A 19,427-nucleotide genomic window follows, 5' to 3' on the forward strand; every position below is an offset into this window, starting at 1 on the left:
CTAAGAGGCCAGGGTTTGTCTTATTTCAAAGATGTTTCAAATATTTTTCAAATGCTTTTTATTTGGGACCTTATTAGAGAAAGGTGAGTAAGAGGTGACATGGTGGAAGCTTATAGAATTAGGCATGGAACCAAAAAAGCAGATGGGGAAAATCTTTCCTCCCTCTCTCATAAAACTAGAACTCATGCACATCCAATGAAGTTGACCGTTAGAGGATTCAAGACAGAGAAAAGAAAGTTATTCGAACAACCTCCCACAGAAGGCAGTGATGACCACCAACTTGGATGGCTTTCAGAGAGGATAGGACAAATTCATGGAGGTTAGAGATATCGATGGCTACTAGCTAGGATAGGGACGCGGGTGGTGCTGTGGGTTAAACCACAGAGCCTAGGACTTGCTGATCAGAAGGTCAGTGGTTTGAATCCCTGCAACAGGGTGAGCTCCCATTGCTCGGTCCCTGCTCTTGCCAACCTAGCAGTTTGAAAGCACGTCAAAGTGCAAGTAGATAAATAGGTACCACTCCGACAGAAAGGTAAACAGCGTTTCCGCGCGCTGCTCTGGTTCACCAGAAGCGGCTTAGTCATGCTGGCCACATGACCCGGAAGCTGTACGCCAGTTCCCTTGGCCAGTAAAGTGAGATGAGCGCCACAACCCCAGAGTCGGCCACGACAGGACCTAATGGTCAGGGGTCCCTTTACCTTTACTAGCTAGGATTGCTATGCTCTGCCTTCACAATCAGAGGCTGTAGCACTTCTGAACACCAACTGCTGGAAAACCACAGGAGGGAATAGTGATCTTGTGCTCAAATCCTACTTGTGGGTTTCCCAGAAGCATCTGGTTGGCCATTATGAGACTGGATGGGTCATTGATCTGATCCAGCAAGTTCTTATTATGTTCTTACTGAAATTCAACCACGAAGTCTTCAAGAGGGCTTATGATTAAAAATAAAGTATTTAAACACAGGAAGCTGAATCAGGCCAATGAATGATATAATAAGAAGGCCAGGATTTGACGTGGTGTGCGCTAATATTGTTTGGATCACTGGATTAGCAGTGGCCTGGAGGGAGTTAGCAATTATGTTATTTACTTTGATTGGGCTGTTTTGTCTATGCTACTTATTAGTACCTATGCCCTTTATATCCAATTTCTAATCTTTGAATTATTTACCTAATTGTCAGTGTATTGGCAAAGATTTGACACTGATGTTGGTTGGATCACCAGATTAACACCACCCTTGGCAGCCATATAATGAGAAACTTAATCTAAACGCACACCCACTGAAAGGAATCCTTGACTGCCCTGAGAATGAGGCAGAAAAATGGAAGCCTCTTTCGCAGAAGAGGAAACCCTTTGAGAAATTGCAGGACAGGTTTTTTGACACGGCCCTGGTGCTAATTTAAATACCAGCAAGATAAGTTGAGCATGGCATGGCGTCGTTAAAGAACAAATATAATTTCCCAGTCATTTTGCATTCAGGTCCCCACTCCTCATCCTCTCCCATCCCTGTTACCACAAGAACCTGCAGCTTCTCCCTCTCCCTCTCAACATACTCCAGATTGATTGATTGACTAGTGCGAATGCTCAGCTTCCCATGTACAGAAAATACATAATGATTCTCTCTAGAGCCAAGGACGTGAAATGTAAATTCCTCTACAAAAGAGGGGAAAACAAAGGCTGTTTTCATACTGAGGCTTGTTAAGCTCTGCACAGTTTTATTCCAGTGCCTTTGGCAATGCATGCTGCTCCTGGTGACTCCAGGTGCTGCATGCCGGCATGGAAATTTGTGCTCAGCGGATTATGCTGTTCTTGAAAGAATCCTCCGGTGCTCCAAATGTATTTCAGCCAGGACAAGCGGATTTATCTTCCTCCTTGGCCACAGCTCCCATAACATCCAGCTCACATTGATTGCCAGCAGGTTGCCTGCCTTAGCCAAGCAGTTTTGGGGGGAGAAGAAAGGTCTTCTTTGTAATTCTGAGCTTTACTTTCTGGAGCTGGCTTGGCATAGCAGGTAAGAGACTGAGGTCAGGAATTCCCTGCTCCAAATCTCACACCTGCTATGAACTCACTAGGGTCCCCTCAAAACTCCTTCCTCATTATGCATTCAGGATGATTTGTGCACGTGATGGTATTGGGGCAGTTATATGCGATCAATACTGTTTGCACCTGCAAAAGTTTCCAGAGAAGACATGCTGCTTAGTTTCCAACCGGTGCATGCCCCAGAAATTAATACTGAAATCCTGTAACGTTTTATACAAATGTTTCAGGCGGAGGAGAAGTGGGGATTGTCCCACTTTCGTTGTTCTGTTGTGCAAAAATGTCTTTCCATACAGTGATAATGCAGTTCTTCCTGAGGCTTACTCAGACTTAGAGGAGATAGGAGAGCCATCTTCAAATATCTAAAGGGCTACCATGTGGAAGCTGGAGCAAGCTTGTTTTTTTCTGCTTGGGAGGGTAAGATCTGAACCAATGGATTCAAGTTACAAGAAAATATATCCTGACTGAAAATCAGGAATTACTACCTGACAGTAAGAGCTGTTCAACAGTGGAATGGATTCTCTCAGAAGGTGGTTACTCTCCTTGGAAGTTTTAAGCAGAGATTGGATGACCACGTGTCATGGATGCTATAGTTGTGATTCTTACATTGCAGCGGGTTGGACTAGATGACCCTCGGAGCCTCTTCCAACTCTACAATTCTATGATCCTATGATGATTCATTGGGATTAAAAACTGCACCTCTAAGGCCGTATTCAAGTACCTCCATCTGATGGGAATAACTTTGTATGAAAGGAAATAGGATCCTTTCCCTCTGTCACATTACTATTGGGATTTACGGTACTTCTATCCGACGTGTATAAGATTGTAATGTAAACCTTATTGCCCTAAAACAGCAATGTATTATTTCCTTACAGTACACCACATTTATGTAGACTTTATGAAGGTCTATATTACCAGTGTTCTTTCTTAACCACACATAGGTTTTTTGTAAGTATGCAAATGACTTGATTTATGCAGTTACTCAAACATACTTATCTCTAGAATTATTGTTTCTTGCACTGAAGGAAAATGGATAGTCTTTCCCCTACACACACACTTCTAAACGCTGGCATCTCCATATCTCTCAAAGCTGCGAATATCTTATTCCTTTCTTAAATTATGTGTTCAATAATTTTCGTGGTTTTCTATTTCTTCCAGTTCAGTCTGGTGTATTATCTATGACCGTATTCATATCACCTCCTAAAATAATTTCCCTTGCATCAAAATCTATTACAATGTTTGCAAGGCTCTAACAAAAATAATAATCTTTTGCTCAGTATTGAGTATATAGCCAACCCATTCTCAGTTTCATCCCTTGATGTTCTCCTTTTGTTACAACATATCGATCAGCTGTATTCAAACAGGCACTGCTAATCTCAATAAATTGAGTTTCTTTAAATAAATAGCTGCTCCTTGTCTGTGTTATAGTAGATGCAGCAGAAATGCCCCAATTTGTCACCCCCCTCTTAATATCTGTAGGTGATATGGGTATGTGTATTTGTTGGGATGTGGGTTGTTTGTGTGTACCCTGAATTGTTAGGTGAATCAGGGTGATTCAGGGAAGGTTCTCACATTCCTGAGTTGGAGGACTCTACAGTGGTACCTTGGGTTACAGAGACTTCAGGTTACAGATGCTTCAGGTTACAGACTCCGCTAACCCATAAATACTACCTTGGGTTAAGAACTTTGCTTCAGGATGAGAACAGAAATTGTGCAACAGTGGTGTGGCAGCAGCGGGAGGCCCCATTAGCTAAAGTGGTGCTTCAGGTTAAGAACAGTTTCAGGTTAAGAATGGACCTCCAGAACGAATTAAGTTCTTAACCAGAGGTACCACTGTATTAACAAGGCATCACAAGGTGAATCAGGGTTTCCTACTCAGGACTCTGGTTTTGCAAGGGTTCTAAATCTCTCTTTTTTTTTTTTAATAAATTTTTTATTGGTTTTTCAACACATATTAAAAGACAATACAACACAATACAAAAACAAACAAACATACAAACACGTATAATTTCTTGACCTTTTTTTCCTTAAACCTTCTTTCAGCGACTTCCCCATACCTCCCCTTTCTGCATCCCTGTTTTAAATCTTTCCAGCAACCCCTAATTTCAGTTACTTGTAGCACTTTCTTTAAATCCTTTTTCTCATATCCAATTGTTTGTCACTGCAATTCTATTTTGCATTACCCAAGACATTTTAACACTCATTAATTTTACAACAGTTCTTAAGATAAACTTTAAATTTCTTCCAATCTTCTTCCACCGTCTCTTTCCCTTGGTCACGGATTCTGCCAGTCATCTCAGCCAGTCCCATGTAGTCTATCACCTTGGTCTGCCATTCTTCCAATGTGGGTAGCTTTTGTGTCTTCCAATACTTTGCTAAGAGTACTCTTGCTGCTGTTGTAGCATACATAAAAAACGTCCTATCTTTCCTTGACACCAATTGGCCTACCATGCCCAGGAGGAAGGCTTCTGGTTTCTTCACGAAAGTGCATTTAAGCACCTTTTTCATTTCATTATAAATCATTTCCCAGAAGACCTTGATCCTTGGGCACGTCCACCAAAGGTGGTAGAAAGTACCTTCAGTTTCCTTACATTTCCAACATTTATTATTGGGTGTATGATAAATTTTTGCAAGCTTGACTGGGGTCATGTACCACCTATAGATCATTTTCATAATGTTCTCTCTTAAGGCATTACATGCCGTAAACTTTATACCGGTAGTCCATAACTGTTCCCAGTCAGCAAACATAATGTCATGACCAATGTCTTGTGCCCATTTAATCATAGCTGATTTAACCATCTCATCCTGTGTATTCCATTTCAACAGCAAGTTATACATTCTTGACAGATTCTTAGTATTGGGTTCCAAAAGCTCTGTTTCTAATTTTGACCTCTCCACCTGGAAGCCAATTTTCCTGCAAGGGTTCTAAATCTCATGGAGAGCCTTTATGAGTAGATATGAGGCTCCTTGTTTCAGACACCACCCTCTGACCCATGTGTTCTGGTTTCTTTTTTTCGGTGTAATTCTGTACGCTGTTAACAAAACTTGCCTCATTGGTGGATGTCACAATTTCTGCTGGATAACTGTTTCTCATCCCTGCTTTGCTGCTGTCATTTCCCATTGCTGGTTCCCACAATGCTATTCTGTTTATCTTCCAGTAGGAATGCAATGATCTTGATTCATTACTTGCACATAACTCACTGCAACTTGATTAATTTCATGTGTCCCAATGAATCACTTCTACCTTTCTCAAAACAGTGACTAATTTCCCAATCGGAAACAACCATGTCTTTAAAGAAGTATGATATAAACCTACTTTGAAAGCCCTGAGCAGATACCCTTGAGGCCAAGGATAATTGTTGATTAACTATACAGAGGTAGAAGTGGGGTCAGCTCTGTTGGCCCCACTCCTGGATTTCACAAGTCTCCCAGTCTGGTTCTCCCATTTACTGAAGTGGGAGAAGGGGAGAGAAAGGAACTGGGGAAGTTTTGAAAGATGTGGATGGTTCCAGAGGGAGTGAAAAATTGGAACCCAAACATTTTACATTTATATTTATTTGCGGCTTAGTCATGCTGGCCACATGACCAGAAGCTGTACGCCGGCTCCCTCGGCCAGTAAAGCGAGATGAGCACCGCAACCCCAGAATCGGCCACGACTGGACCTAATGGTCAGGGGTCCCTTTACCTTATTCATTTCTATTTATGAATGACTTTCTATGAATCATTTCATCCCACTTTCAGTACTGGGATTCCCTTGAATGAAGGCAATAAGGATGCAGGAAAATTTTGATTCAGTTTGCACTGGAAAAGCCAACACTTTCCTAAATTATATGTGGCTTGAAACACTACCATCCTTCAAAATTTCCCCTTACCTACATTTTTGCAATGCAGTTCTCCAGCCAAGTAATGTCTACAAACCTGCATAAAGTAGGCTGGATGTGCATGGAAATGTATATATTAGTGAAAAAATATATACAAAAGAAGGCATTTCGTCGGGGGAAAGTGATTTGCATTCATGAAATGCATGTATTTGTTTTGTTTATTTATTGCTTTTATATACTGCCTTTCTGCCAAGGCATCCATGAAAATAACATGTATATTAGAAGAAGAAAAACACGAACATGCTGATGAATTGTCATGAGTACTTTTATAAAAAAAAGTACACTAGTTCGAGAAGATGACATTGCAATGGAAGGATGGTTCCATGCAGACCTGCTGAAATAACACAGGAGATAGAGAAACTGAAAGAGCAATGGGTATTATAAAGACATGGATAGGATAAAAGACCTGGCAGCTGGCAAAATCTATGTGTGTGTGTGTGATTATGTTTAGTTGTCTAGTTATATTTTGTTATGAAAACCAATAAGAAAATTATTGAAAATTATCGTACACTGATGTGGAAATGATGGAGAACTAAATTTAAGCCTGGGGAAAACGAGAAAGGGAGAGAAAGTGAAACAGACAGAATTGCCCACCCCTAATAAATGGTAAGCTTGTAGGTCTTCACTTCCACAATTCTCTGCAGATGACCTGGCTGATGTGTGGCATTGGGGATCAGGGCTAGCTTACACGATTCCTCTTCCATGTGTTTGATTATCCCCAGAATTAATATTGCCTCTGCATGGCTTATGAGTTCTATTAAAGAAAGTGCAGAATGCACAAATTCCATTTCGAATGATTTTGATGTCCTTGTGATTCATCTGTAAACATAATCCAAAACATTAAGGGTAACTCATGACTATGCAGAATGTGATGCACTATAAGAGAAGTGTTGCATGGTGCACATTTAGATTGCATAATATTGCTCCAGTCCCCTTATGAAATTAATCAGCCAAAGTGCTAAACCCATCCAATATTCAGTGCTTATTTTCCTCTTTTTAAAAAAGAAGTGCATTATATAAATCACTTCCCAGCTCTTGTTAATTGTATAGCTTAGCAGCAGAGCCCAAACTCTGTAGCGCAGTCCAGTAGTGAGTACAATACATAGCTGTGAATGTTTCAGCTTCTTTCTGTCTACTCAGATGTTTCTTTCAGTAGTTGTCATTTAATCCAGTGTTCCCCAACCTTGGGCCTCCAGCTGTTTTTGGACTACAATTCCCATCATCCTTGACCACTGGTCTTGCTAGCGAGGGATGATGGGAGTTGTAGTCCAAAAACAGCTGGAGGCCCAAGGTTGGGGAACACTGATTTAGTCCATAGCAGTTGATAAGCCAGGGGTCTTAAGCAGTCTATTCATCAATTAACTGTAAATCTCAGTTTAATACTCAGAACTTCAGAGGTCCTGCTCTATGGACATAGCTTAGTCTTGACCAAAAAAAGAGTAATGATCAGATTCTTCTTTTCCTGTTGGCCAGGTGGGGAAATGTTGTTCTCTAACAAGGATGTTGGAAAATTTTGACTGAAAGAGAAATGGGGGCAAAAATTGCTGATATTCACTTTTGATGCTGCGAATGAAAATTAACCCAGCGAATCCAACCAGTATTTGCTGCTGTAAATGATACAGACTTGATTAAGTCCCAGCCCTCTCATCTGCATTGTGTTTCCTTTCTATGTAAATAAATCGGGTGGAATCTAATTAATTAATTATGAAAGTTTTGTAAATTCATCACAAGATGAATAAGGCCATTTTTTTGGCAAAAGACCTAACTGTAGTGGAATAGAAACAGTGCTGTGTGGCATGAATAAAGGGCTGGGAGGAAAATGATGCCTCTTTACATCTCTATTTTCAAATAAGGAATTTGAGACAGGGCCTTCCTTAGCTCAGCCCATGCTATTCTGCAACCTGTCTTTGAATCCCAAGGGCAGGCCTTCAAAATCTTTCCTAGACTTTGCTCATTTTGTACACATAAATCCAGGCTGTTTCCCCCTCTGCTTTTATGCATCCACCTGGTGCACAGAAATAACTTTTAAAAAAGAGGGAGGAAACTCTGGTCCCAGAACTATTTCCCCCCTCCCTCCTGCCATCCCCAAGAGGGCTGGAGCCATGATACAGATGTTTCAAGAGCTGGGCAAACATCAGTGCTTCAGAAGCACAACGAGTCTTTTAATCTCCCTTGTTATGCTCCCATTACCATAGTATATGTAAGGGCCGGCTTGTCCTCCAAAGACTGCAGCTGCAAGTTACTCGTGTGCGCATACCATGACTTCAAGTGGATTGATGCCATTTTATAGACTTTATAAAGAGAGAGCAAGCCAAAAGAGAAAAGCCTAGTGCAAAAATAGCCATAATAGGCATAATAGGAAAATCGGCTCGTGCTTTAAAAAGTAAGTAATTTAAAGCAGGAAATCCAAATGCCTTTTCATATTTCTATGTCTCATCATCAAGCTGCATCCATGCCAAGAATCAGTGGAAGCACGAGAAGGGAAAGGTGCAGAACGTGTTGTTAAGATTCCACAGAATCTGAGTGTTATTAATTTATGTTAAGAGCTCACACACGTTTCTAGGCCAGGGGTCAGCAAACCTTTTCATCAGGGGGCCGGTCCACTGTCCCTCAGACCTTGTGGGGGGCCAGACTATATTTTGGGGGGAAAAATGAACGAATTCCTATGCCCCACAAATAACCTAGATGTGCATTTTAAATAAAAGAGCACATTCTATTCATGTATATACACACTGATTACTGGACTGTCCACATGCCGGATTTAAAAGGTGATTGGGCTGGATCTGCCCCCCAGGCCTTAGTTTGCCTACCCATGTGTTAGGCCTTCAGAACTGCAAGGCTGCAAGGGCAAAAGCCAAGAGTGGAGATGCCTCCCTCTCACGTTTTGCCCCGTAGCCTTTTCATTTCTCCCCCTGTTCAGTATAATAGAACAATGATCCTCCCTTACACTGAATAGGTGGAGATTTAAAAGGTATAGAAGTGGGTCGTTTTCTGTGTTAGCTTGGGGAAAATGATCCAAGATCAGGGGTAGGCAACCTAAGGCCCGGGGGCCAGGGCTGGCCCAATCGCCTTCTAAATCTGGCCCACGGGCGGTCCGGGAATCAGCATGTTTTTACGTGAGTAGAATGTGTCCTTTTATTTAAAATGCATCTATGGGTTATTTGTGGGGCCTGCCTGGTGTTTTTACATGAGTAGAATGTGTGCTTTTATTTAAAATGCATCTCTGGGTTATTTGTGGGGCATAGGAATTCATTATTATTTTTTCAAAATATAGTCCAGCCCCCCACAAAGTCTGAGGGATGGTGGACCGGCCCACAGCTGAAAAAGGTTGCTGATCCCTGTCCAAGATAATCCACTTTTCTCTCTAATTTATTTCCACGTTTAATCCAAGACAATTTGGGGAGACCTCTCTCATCTCTACCCAGAATATTGTCAAAACCTCCCTTGCTGTAATAAGCTAGCATCTTGGAAAGAAAGACCATAGCTGAGACATTCTCCCAGAGTTACTAGTGTTCAATTTGTGTATGTGTGTATATAGCATTCAGTGACCCCAAAGCTGAACTTGACTATGGTCTGTTCTCTTACAGTTCTAATAACCAAAGTCTTCTTGTGCCTTGTGCTCCATCATGAAAGTCTTGTTGTGCCTTGTGCTCCATCATGCAGGTTGGAGGACATACCATGCTCCCCATCCGTTGGATGCCTCCTGAGAGCATCATGTACCGCAAATTCACGACAGAGAGCGACGTCTGGAGTTTTGGGGTGATCCTCTGGGAAATCTTCACATACGGGAAGCAGCCATGGTTCCAGCTGTCAAACACAGAGGTATTGGGCATGTGGCAGTAGGTGGGTGTGGGGGACACACACAGAAACAATTTCCTGGCACGGCAAGGGTAGTTAATATCAATTGCAGGAAGTTTTTGCCCAACATAGGACTTGAACTCACAATCCTGAAATTAAGACTCTTGTGCTCTCCCAGCTGAGCTGTCCTAGCTGGTCCAGATGCACTGAAACAGCCAAGGGAGACAAGGCCACAATCCACTATCCAAAAGCTTGGATAGGCAGAGACCAATGAAAATTGTAGGAAATCTATGTAGTAGCTGAGCAGGTGGCAAGCAAGCAAGTTTCCCAATTCCACACACCCCCCATAGTCCTGGGTTTCAGCATCCTTTCAGTTAGAACCGCAGGAAAATAAAATAACCTTCTAGGGAATTATGGAAGAAGAGAAAAACCTGTTAAGAGAGAACTGCTAGACTACATTTAGAGGTATCTGCAGAAATATCTTGTAAGGCTTAGCAGGAGATGCGACTCATGTGGTGTGAGATGCAAAATTGACTGAGGTGTGAGGGATGGAAATTTGCTCATCTTTGTCCTTCTGTGTACCTATTAGATTTTCAGCTCTGCCTTTTTAAAAAAAGGGGGTGTGTACATTTTCTGCTTTCCAGATAAACATTCCTTAATTTGTAGACAGAGAATAATTGAAGGTGTTTATTTCTCTGCCTAATGCAGGTCCTTCTATGCTCTCAGTGTTGCCTGTTACTGTCATTTAACATATCATGCACAACACACACACCCCATGCATTTGAAGGAAACACTTGGCCTAGGTTTGATGTGTGAATTTGGCAGAAGGAATATCCAATCCTGTTTCCAGAAAAGCTGGTCTTAGGTGCAGCTGAGGGAAGAAATGATGTAATTGTGTCATTTGGAAACAATTCAGAATATTTTCAAGGTTTGCTTTTGAAGTTTGACTGTGAGAGATGCTCTTCAAAGACCTACAGATCTTGTGGGTAGGGACATAGCTTAGAATGTTAGAAGAACAGTAAAGGTAAAGGTAAAGGGACCCCTGACCATTAGGTCCAGTCGTGGCCAACTCTGGGGTTGCGGCGCTCATCTCGCTTTATTGGCCAAGGGAGCCGGCATACAGCTTCCGGGTCATGTGGCCAGCATGACTAAGCCACTGCTGGCAAACCAGAGCAGCACACGGAAAGGCCGTTTACCTTCCCGCCAGAGCGGTACCTATTTATCTACTTGCACTTTGACATGCTTTCGAACTGCTAGGTTGGTAGTAGCAGGGACCGAGCAACGGGAGCTCGCCCCATCACAGGGATTCATGGAAAACCATCTCCTTTACATGCAGAAGGTCCCTGACATCTCCTGGTGAGGTTGGGAGAGAACAATGCCCAGAACCCTGGAGAGCTCCTGCCAGTCAGTGTACACAGTACTGAATTAGATGGACTAATGATCTGGCTCAATATAAGGCATCTTCCTATGTTCTTGTGTTTGGGGAAGGACCATAGCTCAATGGTACAGCATCTGTTTTGTTTGTAGGAGGTTCCAGGTTCAGTCCCCAGCATCCTCAGATAGGGCTGGGAATGTCTCCTGCCTGAAACCTTGGAAAGCTGTTGCTGCCAGTCAGTGTGGACAATATGAAACTATGTGGACCAATGGTCTGACTTGGAATAAGGCAGCTTCCTGTGTTGGGGCAATAAGCATTGGCCTCCATAATCACATGCCTCTATCAGGTTCAATCTCTAGCATCTCCAAGTAAGGCTGTGGGCAGGGTGGAGGGGAGAAACTTCGGCTTGAAACCCTGGCAATTCACTGCCAGCTACTGTAGACAATACTGAGATAGATGGACCAATGGCCTGATTCAGTACAAGCAGCTAAGTGTGGTTACTTCACATTTCATGGAAGGTGAAATTTCACTGGAACCTTGTACCTGCTGTCCAACAGCAGGGCTGGAGCCACCACATTGGCAGACACCTCTCCCTGTAGCCACCACCACTCTTGGCTTTGTGACGACATAGCTTTGTTTGCCTGCCATGTTTTTTATCACCCCTCTCTCTTCCCTTTCTGTTCCACAGAGTTTCTTAATCTCTCTACCCTTTTTGCTATTTATATGCAAACATCGGCATGATAACTATCTGTTTGGATGTGTGGCAGTGCCCATTACTATTCAGAAGCAATAAGCTCTGGGGACCACCCTCGCTGGGTTTGGCTGCCTTCAGTGCATTGTTTGAGATCTGCTGCTATTGGCAGTGCATGCCAGGACACTGGGATGCCACTGCAGTGCTGCTTATGAGCTTCAGACAAGGGAGAGGGGGCAACCAGTAATACCAGCTGCCTGGCAAATCCCACCCCCACCCCAGTTATCTTACCTAGGAGCAAGAATGGCAAGAGAATATAGGAATAAATTCTGGAGAAACAGGTGGCCCCTGTACAATATTGTCAAGAGAATACTTACCTTCCACAAAAGCTAACTCGAGCAGGTTTTCCTTTCTTTTTTTAAATAAACAAAGCAGCAAACTAAAATGCTTCATAAAAACAGTCATAAAGGCAAGGAGAATAAAAATACACGATAAAAAAATGAAGCTAAAAAAAGAATGAACAGCATAACATTTATTACCTGGCGGGATACAAGTTTCACATTTATAGAAGATATGGCAAGTATTCATAAGTGATGCCAGATAAAACCATGTTTGGTAGGAATGTGCTAACCATGAGATAGCCCCCAAGCAGATTCAGATTCTGAAGGGTCCACAATGCCTCTGGCAGTATGTATCTTATGGGTCAGTTTTTCAGAGATGACAATAAACTTTACTTTTTAAAATGATAAGTCCAAAGAGTAACAAAAAGTGCTCTTCCATCCTTGAGCTATTATCTAATGAGCAACAACTAGCAGATATAAAATTATTTGTTGACAAATAGGTTTGGCATTAGCACCATCAAAAGTGGATAAAAGATGTAACTTAGGGTCCAAAATGACACGTTTGCCAGTAATAATGCTAATTCCTGTTACAGCCTGAACTTACAGAACTTGTGTATGTAGTTAAATCCCCTATGCCAGTTTGTTCCTTGTACCCTACAACCTTGCCAGTGTAAGGGAAAGCCAGATATTACAATATGAGCTAGTCAAACCAAGGTTAAAATCCAGCAGTAGCCCGCATTCAAAGAAACACATCCTAAAGTTAGCAGAAACACATCTGGAGGACCAAGTGGACCTGACCTTAAGACTCTGAGGTTTTGAGGTTCTTTCAGAAGAACCATTGTCATTTTCTGCAGAATATTATTGTTGTTGTTTAGTCGTTTAGTTGTGCCCAACTCTTCGTGACCCCATGGACCAGAGCATGCCAGGCACTCCTGTCTTCCACTGCCTCCTGCAGTTTGGTAAAAGTCATGCTGGTAGCTTCGAGAACACTATCCAACCGTCTCATCCTCTGTCGTCCCCTTCTCCTTGTGCCCTCCATCTTTCCCAACATCAGGGTCTTTTCCAGGGAGTCTTCTCTTCTCATGATGTGACCAAAGTATTGGAGTCTCAGCTTCAGGATCTGTCCTTCCAGTGAGCACTCAGGGCTGATTTCCTTAAGAATGGATAGGTTTGATCTTCTTGCAGTCCATGGGACTCTCAAGAGTCTCCTCCAGCACCATAATTCAAAAGCATCAATTCTTCAGCGATCAGCCTTCTTTATGGTCCAGCTCTCACTTCCATACATCACTACTGGGAAAACCATAGCTTTTACTATACAGTTCTTTGTTGACAAGGTGATGTCTCTGCTTTTTAAGATGCTGTCTTGGTTCATCATTGCTTTTCTCCCAAGAAGCAGGCGTCTTTTAATTTTGTGACTGCTGTCACCATCTGCAGTGATCATGGAGCCCAAGAAAGTAAAATCTCTCACTGCCTCCATTTCTTCCCCTTCTATTTGCCAGGAGGTGATGGGACCAGTAGCCATGATCTTAATTTTTTTCAAAGTAAAAAAAAATAAGAATCCTGGAGCAATTTTGTTTATTGTTGTTAATAATTGTAAAATGATTAAGTTACACACATGCTCATCCCAGATGGGTAAACTTTAAAAAGATGGTTCAGGGTTTATGTGACTTTGCATGTGACTTTTCTGTTATGCATTGCAGGTCATCGAGTGCATCACCCAAGGCCGAGTCTTGGAGCGTCCTCGAGTCTGCCCCAAGGAGGTTTACGACATCATGCTGGGCTGCTGGCAGAGGGAACCTCAGCAGCGGCTGAACATCAAGGAAATCTACAAGATCCTTCACGCCCTGGGCAAAGCCACACCAATCTACCTGGACATCCTTGGATAGCAGCGGTCTCTTTCCTCCAACACCGTTGCTCTGCCCTTCTTCTCCCCCTCCCTACCTCTCCCTTGACCTCAAGCCAACATATTCATATAAACTCAAGTGCCTGCTACACGTACAACACTGAACAAATAAAAAGACAATTACAACTTCAAACAGAAAGGTCCTGACAACCCACCTGTAAAGCAGCTTGGCTTACATATATATATATATCTAGAGATAATATATATAGAGAGAAAGATATATTCACCTCCCACCAGAAGCTGCCATTACAGGAAAATGTAAGGCGTTATAAGAAAAAAGGAGAGAGCGAGGGAGGAAAAAGAACCTACAGTATTAAAAAGGAACAAAAAAAGAAAAAGGGAAAACAGGATCTTTTAACTCAAGGTGTGGAACTGTGAATCCTACTGCGCTCTTTTGGTTCCAGTTGCTGGGTGGAGCTCAACCCACTTGGGAACGCTAAGAGATAATCCCGCCCCCCAAAAAAATTAAATTAAATTAAAAACTGGCGAGACTGTGCCTGATCTGTAGCTGCACTTTGCGGGCTCCGTCCCCTGGTGCAGAACTGGCAAAGACTGGGCTCTGATCCAGGGTGATGCCCCCTGGAAGAACTTCCTTTTACTGACCCCCAACCACCTTCGTATTGCCCCCCACCCAGCCCCGACTTCTACTTCCAGCATTTGGGGACAGATGCTGTTCCAAACAAGCCCCAGTTTGCTGATTCTTTCACATGTGTAGACTCTATACAGTTTTGTTTTTCGTTATTGGAACATATACAGTTCAAAAGGATTTCATCACCTACGGGTAAAAAAACAAACAAACCAGAAACAGAAAATAGCCACTAGACCACAAGGAAACAAGAATGGATGTAGTATTCCTGCTCCCCTTATTTACCTGTTTCAGTTTTTTTATACATATATAAAAAATAATAGTGAATGAACCAGAGTCCTAGGAATGTTGCCAAGGTCCCGAACAGTCGTCTACGAGAACCATCCAGGGAAAAGGCATATGGGGAGAGGACAGCCTCAGCACAACCCCCTGGATCCCACCACTGGAATAAGCTTCTGTGTGTACGCAGATCCAGCATTCACCACCATAACCTCAATGTAGCCGTCGGTTCCAAACAGGGTGGCTTGGAAGCCATGATCTCAGTGGAGGAAGTCTGAGGAAAAGGAAGAGCAACCCAGCCATTCAGATATACCTATATATATGTGTAAACACGCACACACAGGCCCAAATCTGTCCATTTCCTTATTGCCCTTCATGCTAATTTATATTGCACATTTCTGTGTACAGAATACTTTGCAATCCTCCCTTCGATCCTATTGTGGTAGGTAATGTCTATCCCTGTTTTGGATACGTTGGAGACCTAAGGCCAACAAAGATGACAGAGAGATACTTGCCTGAAGACCACACAGTGAGTTCATGGTGAAGCACAAAGTTGAATCCAGATCTCCCCCAGCCAATGTTGAGGTCCACTGTGGGTTACTCTATTATGTCTCTCTTTTATGTCTTAACTGCAGTGAAGGATAAGTTTCTTCTTTAGAATCTGGCTGAAATACTGATTGGAGGAGCCAAGGGAATACTTATCCTAGATCAGTTGGTTGCTACCTCTCCCCTCTCCTTCCACCCCATCCTGCTTATCTCCTCTCCCTTCCAACTATTGCTTCAGTTTGTTGTCTCTTATATTTCTGCATGCTGGGGCAGGTGGCAGGGGTGGGTTTGGGGGCTGTGTGGCAGTAGGATATGCATCAGTGCCACTTGTCCTTTCCAGCTTTCCCTTCCAGTTGACATGCTTCTGATGTTGTCGGCCCCCTGGAAAAGGATAGAGGCATTTGCTTTTGAGCTGCTGTGAGCTGAAGAGTAGCTTCACAGGCAGTTTGTTGGGAGGTTTGGGGAGAGATAGGAAGGAAGGTCCTTTGGGAAGGAGGAGGTTCAGTGAACAGCCATGGTGGCTTGCCTTGCATCTCAATGAGCCCTGGGCTAGGCAGTGAAGGATTGCCAAGAGGGCAGTCTCTGAACACCCCACATTCTGTCAAGGGGAAAGACCATAGATCAGTGGCAGAGCATGTTTTGCATACAGAAGGTCCCTGATTCAGTTCTGGACATCTCCAGGTAGATCTGGGAGAGACCCATGTCTGAAATCCTGCAAAGTTGCTTCTGGTCAGAGTAGACAACACTTTGCTAGATGCATCGATGCTATGCAAACTCAGAATCAAGCAGTTCCTTATGTTCCTATGTTCAAATCCCAACCACACAGTCTTTGATGCATCAAATCTTTCTGGTCAATATCTTTCCTATCTAATCAGGACGAGGACATGGCATGCTGTGCAGAAGCCCTTGCCGAGAGGAGGAGGGAAGCATGATATGTCAGCAGGTATCTGAGCAACCATTGAGCAAATTTCAGTGGTAGAGCTTTTGTTTTGCATGCAGGAGGTCCCAGATTCAATCACTTGCATCTCCAGATAGAATCTGGAGACATTCTTGCAGGAAATCCTGGAGTTCCACTGTCCATCAGTGTAGACAGTATTGAGGTTCATAGACAAAAGGTCTGTCTCAGAATAGGATGGCTTCTTATGTTCAAAGCAGATAGAAAAGAGTGTAAATGATACAGATTTGTAATGGATTTAATATTCTCAATGTGTTTCATGGTCCCTTTAGCACCTTCCTCTTTCCCAAATCAACACAGTTGTGTCATTTAATCTAGGATGAGTTTGTATGCTTATTGCTGGACCAAAGGGGCTTTAGATTATCCTTCCCATTTTATTATGGATTTTACAGTTATAGCTCTAAGAGGTTTGTGCATAACCGGGAGGAGGTCTTGGAATCCAGGATTGTCCAGAAAGAGGGAACTCCTGTGGCTTATTTTGACTGTGATAGCTGTGTGCTTAGAGCAGCTTCCATAAATGAAGTCATTTGCAGAGTCCATGAAGTGGCATGGGGATTGTAAAAGGTTCCAGGGGTTGTTCGGAAAGAGGGAACCCATGATTACCATTAGTTTTTAAATCATTGTTATTTATTCAACACCATCAATGTACATGGCTCTGTACAGGGTAAGGTGTAAAGTCAGGTCACTTTACAATCTTAATTTCTGGGAAGTCCAGGAAACCACAGAAGGCATAGAAAAGGAGATGGCAATGGCAACAAAGAGCAAATGAAACTTATCCTCATGTTGCCTTTGTTACAAATTTGAAAGTTATTGCTGACTGATTCAGACTAGCCAGTACATTCAGTTTATTCATGAGAAATGTCTTTAAAAGACAAATTTAAAAACAAACAAACATGGATGTGTTTGCTACTCAGCCAGATGGGTGGGCTATAAATAAATTATTATTATTATTATTATTATTATTATTATTATTATTATTATTATTACCACCCCAGGCTCCTTCGGGAGGAAGGGGACGCTATGGATTCAGTAAATAAATACAATTAACATATGGAAAATTTGTTGGCCATCCAAGGTTTATAGCAGGAGTGGGGAACCTGTGAACCTTCAGATAACAACATAAGGACTGCAACTCCCATCAACCCAAGCCAGCATGGCCAGTAGGCAGGGATGATGGGACTTGTAGTCCAGCAACATCTGGAGGACCATGAGTTCCTCAGCCCGGGTGTAGAGGATTTCATTTTTTCCCCTAGAGTCTCACATTTTTCTTTACGGTCTATAGTAATCCAGACTGTTATTTTTCTATCTCTATTCCAGCATCTATGTTCTTCATTACTCACCACCTTTCTGCAGCATTTTTGCAAACTGGAATTATTCCTCCTTAAGCATTCCATAGGATGTGAAGTATACTCTTTTTGTATGGTGTTCATGGAACTTAACTGAGGGCGGTAGTTTAGGGATGAATGGCAGCATGGGTAAGAATGAATGACCCAGACAGAACGGGAGGCTGCCATTTGCAGGGAGAGATCCTGGAGACAGAGATTCATGCTCTCACCTGGCCCCACCAAGAGCAACTGTGATGATAAATAATGAAAAGAAGTATCAAACACACATTGATAGTTTATTTTGAACGAGAGGTTTAGTAAAGATCAAGGTGAAGTAATCCACCATTAATGCATGTCTCCTGTCTCATTCCAAGCCACTCGTGAGGTGTTGGTTAGCAGGAGGGAGGTCTGTTGTGGTTTGATGGGCTGCGGAAGCATCAGTACATTTCTTGTGATCTTTCTGGGGCAGTTTTGTTTCAACCGGAAAGTCTAAGCACTGTTTGACCCACTGGAAAGCTTTTGTTGGAAGTGAAGCTTATGTGAGTCTGGAAAGGTTAAGGGATACCTAAGTACTGAAGAGAGGGATGGCTTCCTGTAATTCAGGTTTATAATAATGAGATGAGTATTCAGTATGGTGAAGCTCTGCCATTCACTCTATCAGCTGAATGTGTTTCAATTGCTACACAGCCCAATTGGCAGGTCAGGAGGCCTTTCTGAGCTACGTAAATCATATCATGTACCATGGACAGCTCCCAATTCAGGACTAGGGGTAGGTTTCAGTAGGTTTTCATATGCCTGGAATTTCCTGGACATATCTAGAATACCATTGTCCAGTTGGAAATCAGGAAAATTTCAGCAGTGCCATTTTTTCCAATTTCCCATAAAAATAGCTCAACAACTTAGCCCCCCCCCCCGCAAAAAAAGCTCAACAATGTTTCTGTCCAGATTTTCACTTTTTGAAATATGGCAACCCTAGTTTCAGTAGTTTGTCCTGCACTTGCCAGCAATTGCCCCTACCTGGGATATAATTCCTCAGTGGACCCTCAACCATTTCCCTTCCAGTCACCTGTACTGTTGGCTTCCAACAGGTGGCTCCTAGCTAATACTGATCTACTGCAATTTGGGTAAGTCAATTATTTGCTTCTTCCCATTTTGCAACTGGAGGCAGGGAAGACAACTCTTATTTCTAGAGCTCCTTCCTCTGTCCAAAACTCAGCACCTACTTATCTCCAAATTTAGGCTGTCCATGGCAAAAGTGTTTGTGTGTGGTGAACACACACACACATCACATGTCCAGTCACAATTTATTAGCAATGTGGCTAAAGGAAGCTTCTTAAATGCCTGTTTTTGAAAGTGAATTTGACACATGCAATCCATACCTATATTCCAAACAAGAGCCATTCTCTCCTTCAATTAAAATCTGAAATAAAGAACCCCTCTTTCCCATTGGCAGTCAAGAGATTGTATTCAATCCTAGTCCTGTGCAGAATAAACCCACTGAAATGAACGAACTTGTTTATTAACTTCAGCAAGTCAGTCTGCTCTGAGTAGGACTAGAATCGGACACAATGCAAAGGGAGGGAAATTTATTACACCAGGTCTGGCACAGGTGTAAAGCTGTGCCATCAACAGGGACCTGGCTGTAGACTGAAGAGGTATAGGAGGAGCAATGAATCTCAGGTTTGTGAGCTGAATGCAACCCTTCAAGGCTTT

The 19,427-nt window shown here is 42.7% G+C and overlaps 1 protein-coding gene and 1 long non-coding RNA gene across 4 annotated transcripts in view; both read left to right on the forward strand.

The window, feature by feature from the left end:
• The window catches only part of NTRK3 (neurotrophic receptor tyrosine kinase 3), a 421,592-nt gene extending 407,084 nt beyond the window's left edge, over positions 1-14,508 (forward strand). For all 3 annotated transcript variants that reach the window (XM_083586417.1, XM_083586416.1, XM_083586418.1), the window contains 2 exons: positions 9,579-9,737; positions 13,821-14,508. In XM_083586417.1, the coding sequence (XP_083442543.1) occupies positions 9,579-9,737; positions 13,821-14,006 (345 nt within the window). In that variant the 3' untranslated portion in view covers positions 14,007-14,508. The remainder of the gene's footprint in view (positions 1-9,578; positions 9,738-13,820) is intronic.
• A 2,825-nt stretch (positions 14,509-17,333) lies between these two features.
• On the forward strand, positions 17,334-18,627 carry LOC310749846. The gene is made up of 2 exons (XR_014541845.1): positions 17,334-18,257; positions 18,295-18,627. It is a non-coding gene; the product is annotated as an uncharacterized lncRNA (long non-coding RNA).
• Positions 18,628-19,427: the final 800 nt, after the last annotated feature.

The sequence above is a fragment of the Podarcis filfolensis genome (genome assembly GCF_964270895.1).
Source record: "Podarcis filfolensis genome assembly, chromosome: 14".
NCBI classification, from domain to species: domain Eukaryota; kingdom Metazoa; phylum Chordata; class Lepidosauria; order Squamata; family Lacertidae; genus Podarcis; species Podarcis filfolensis.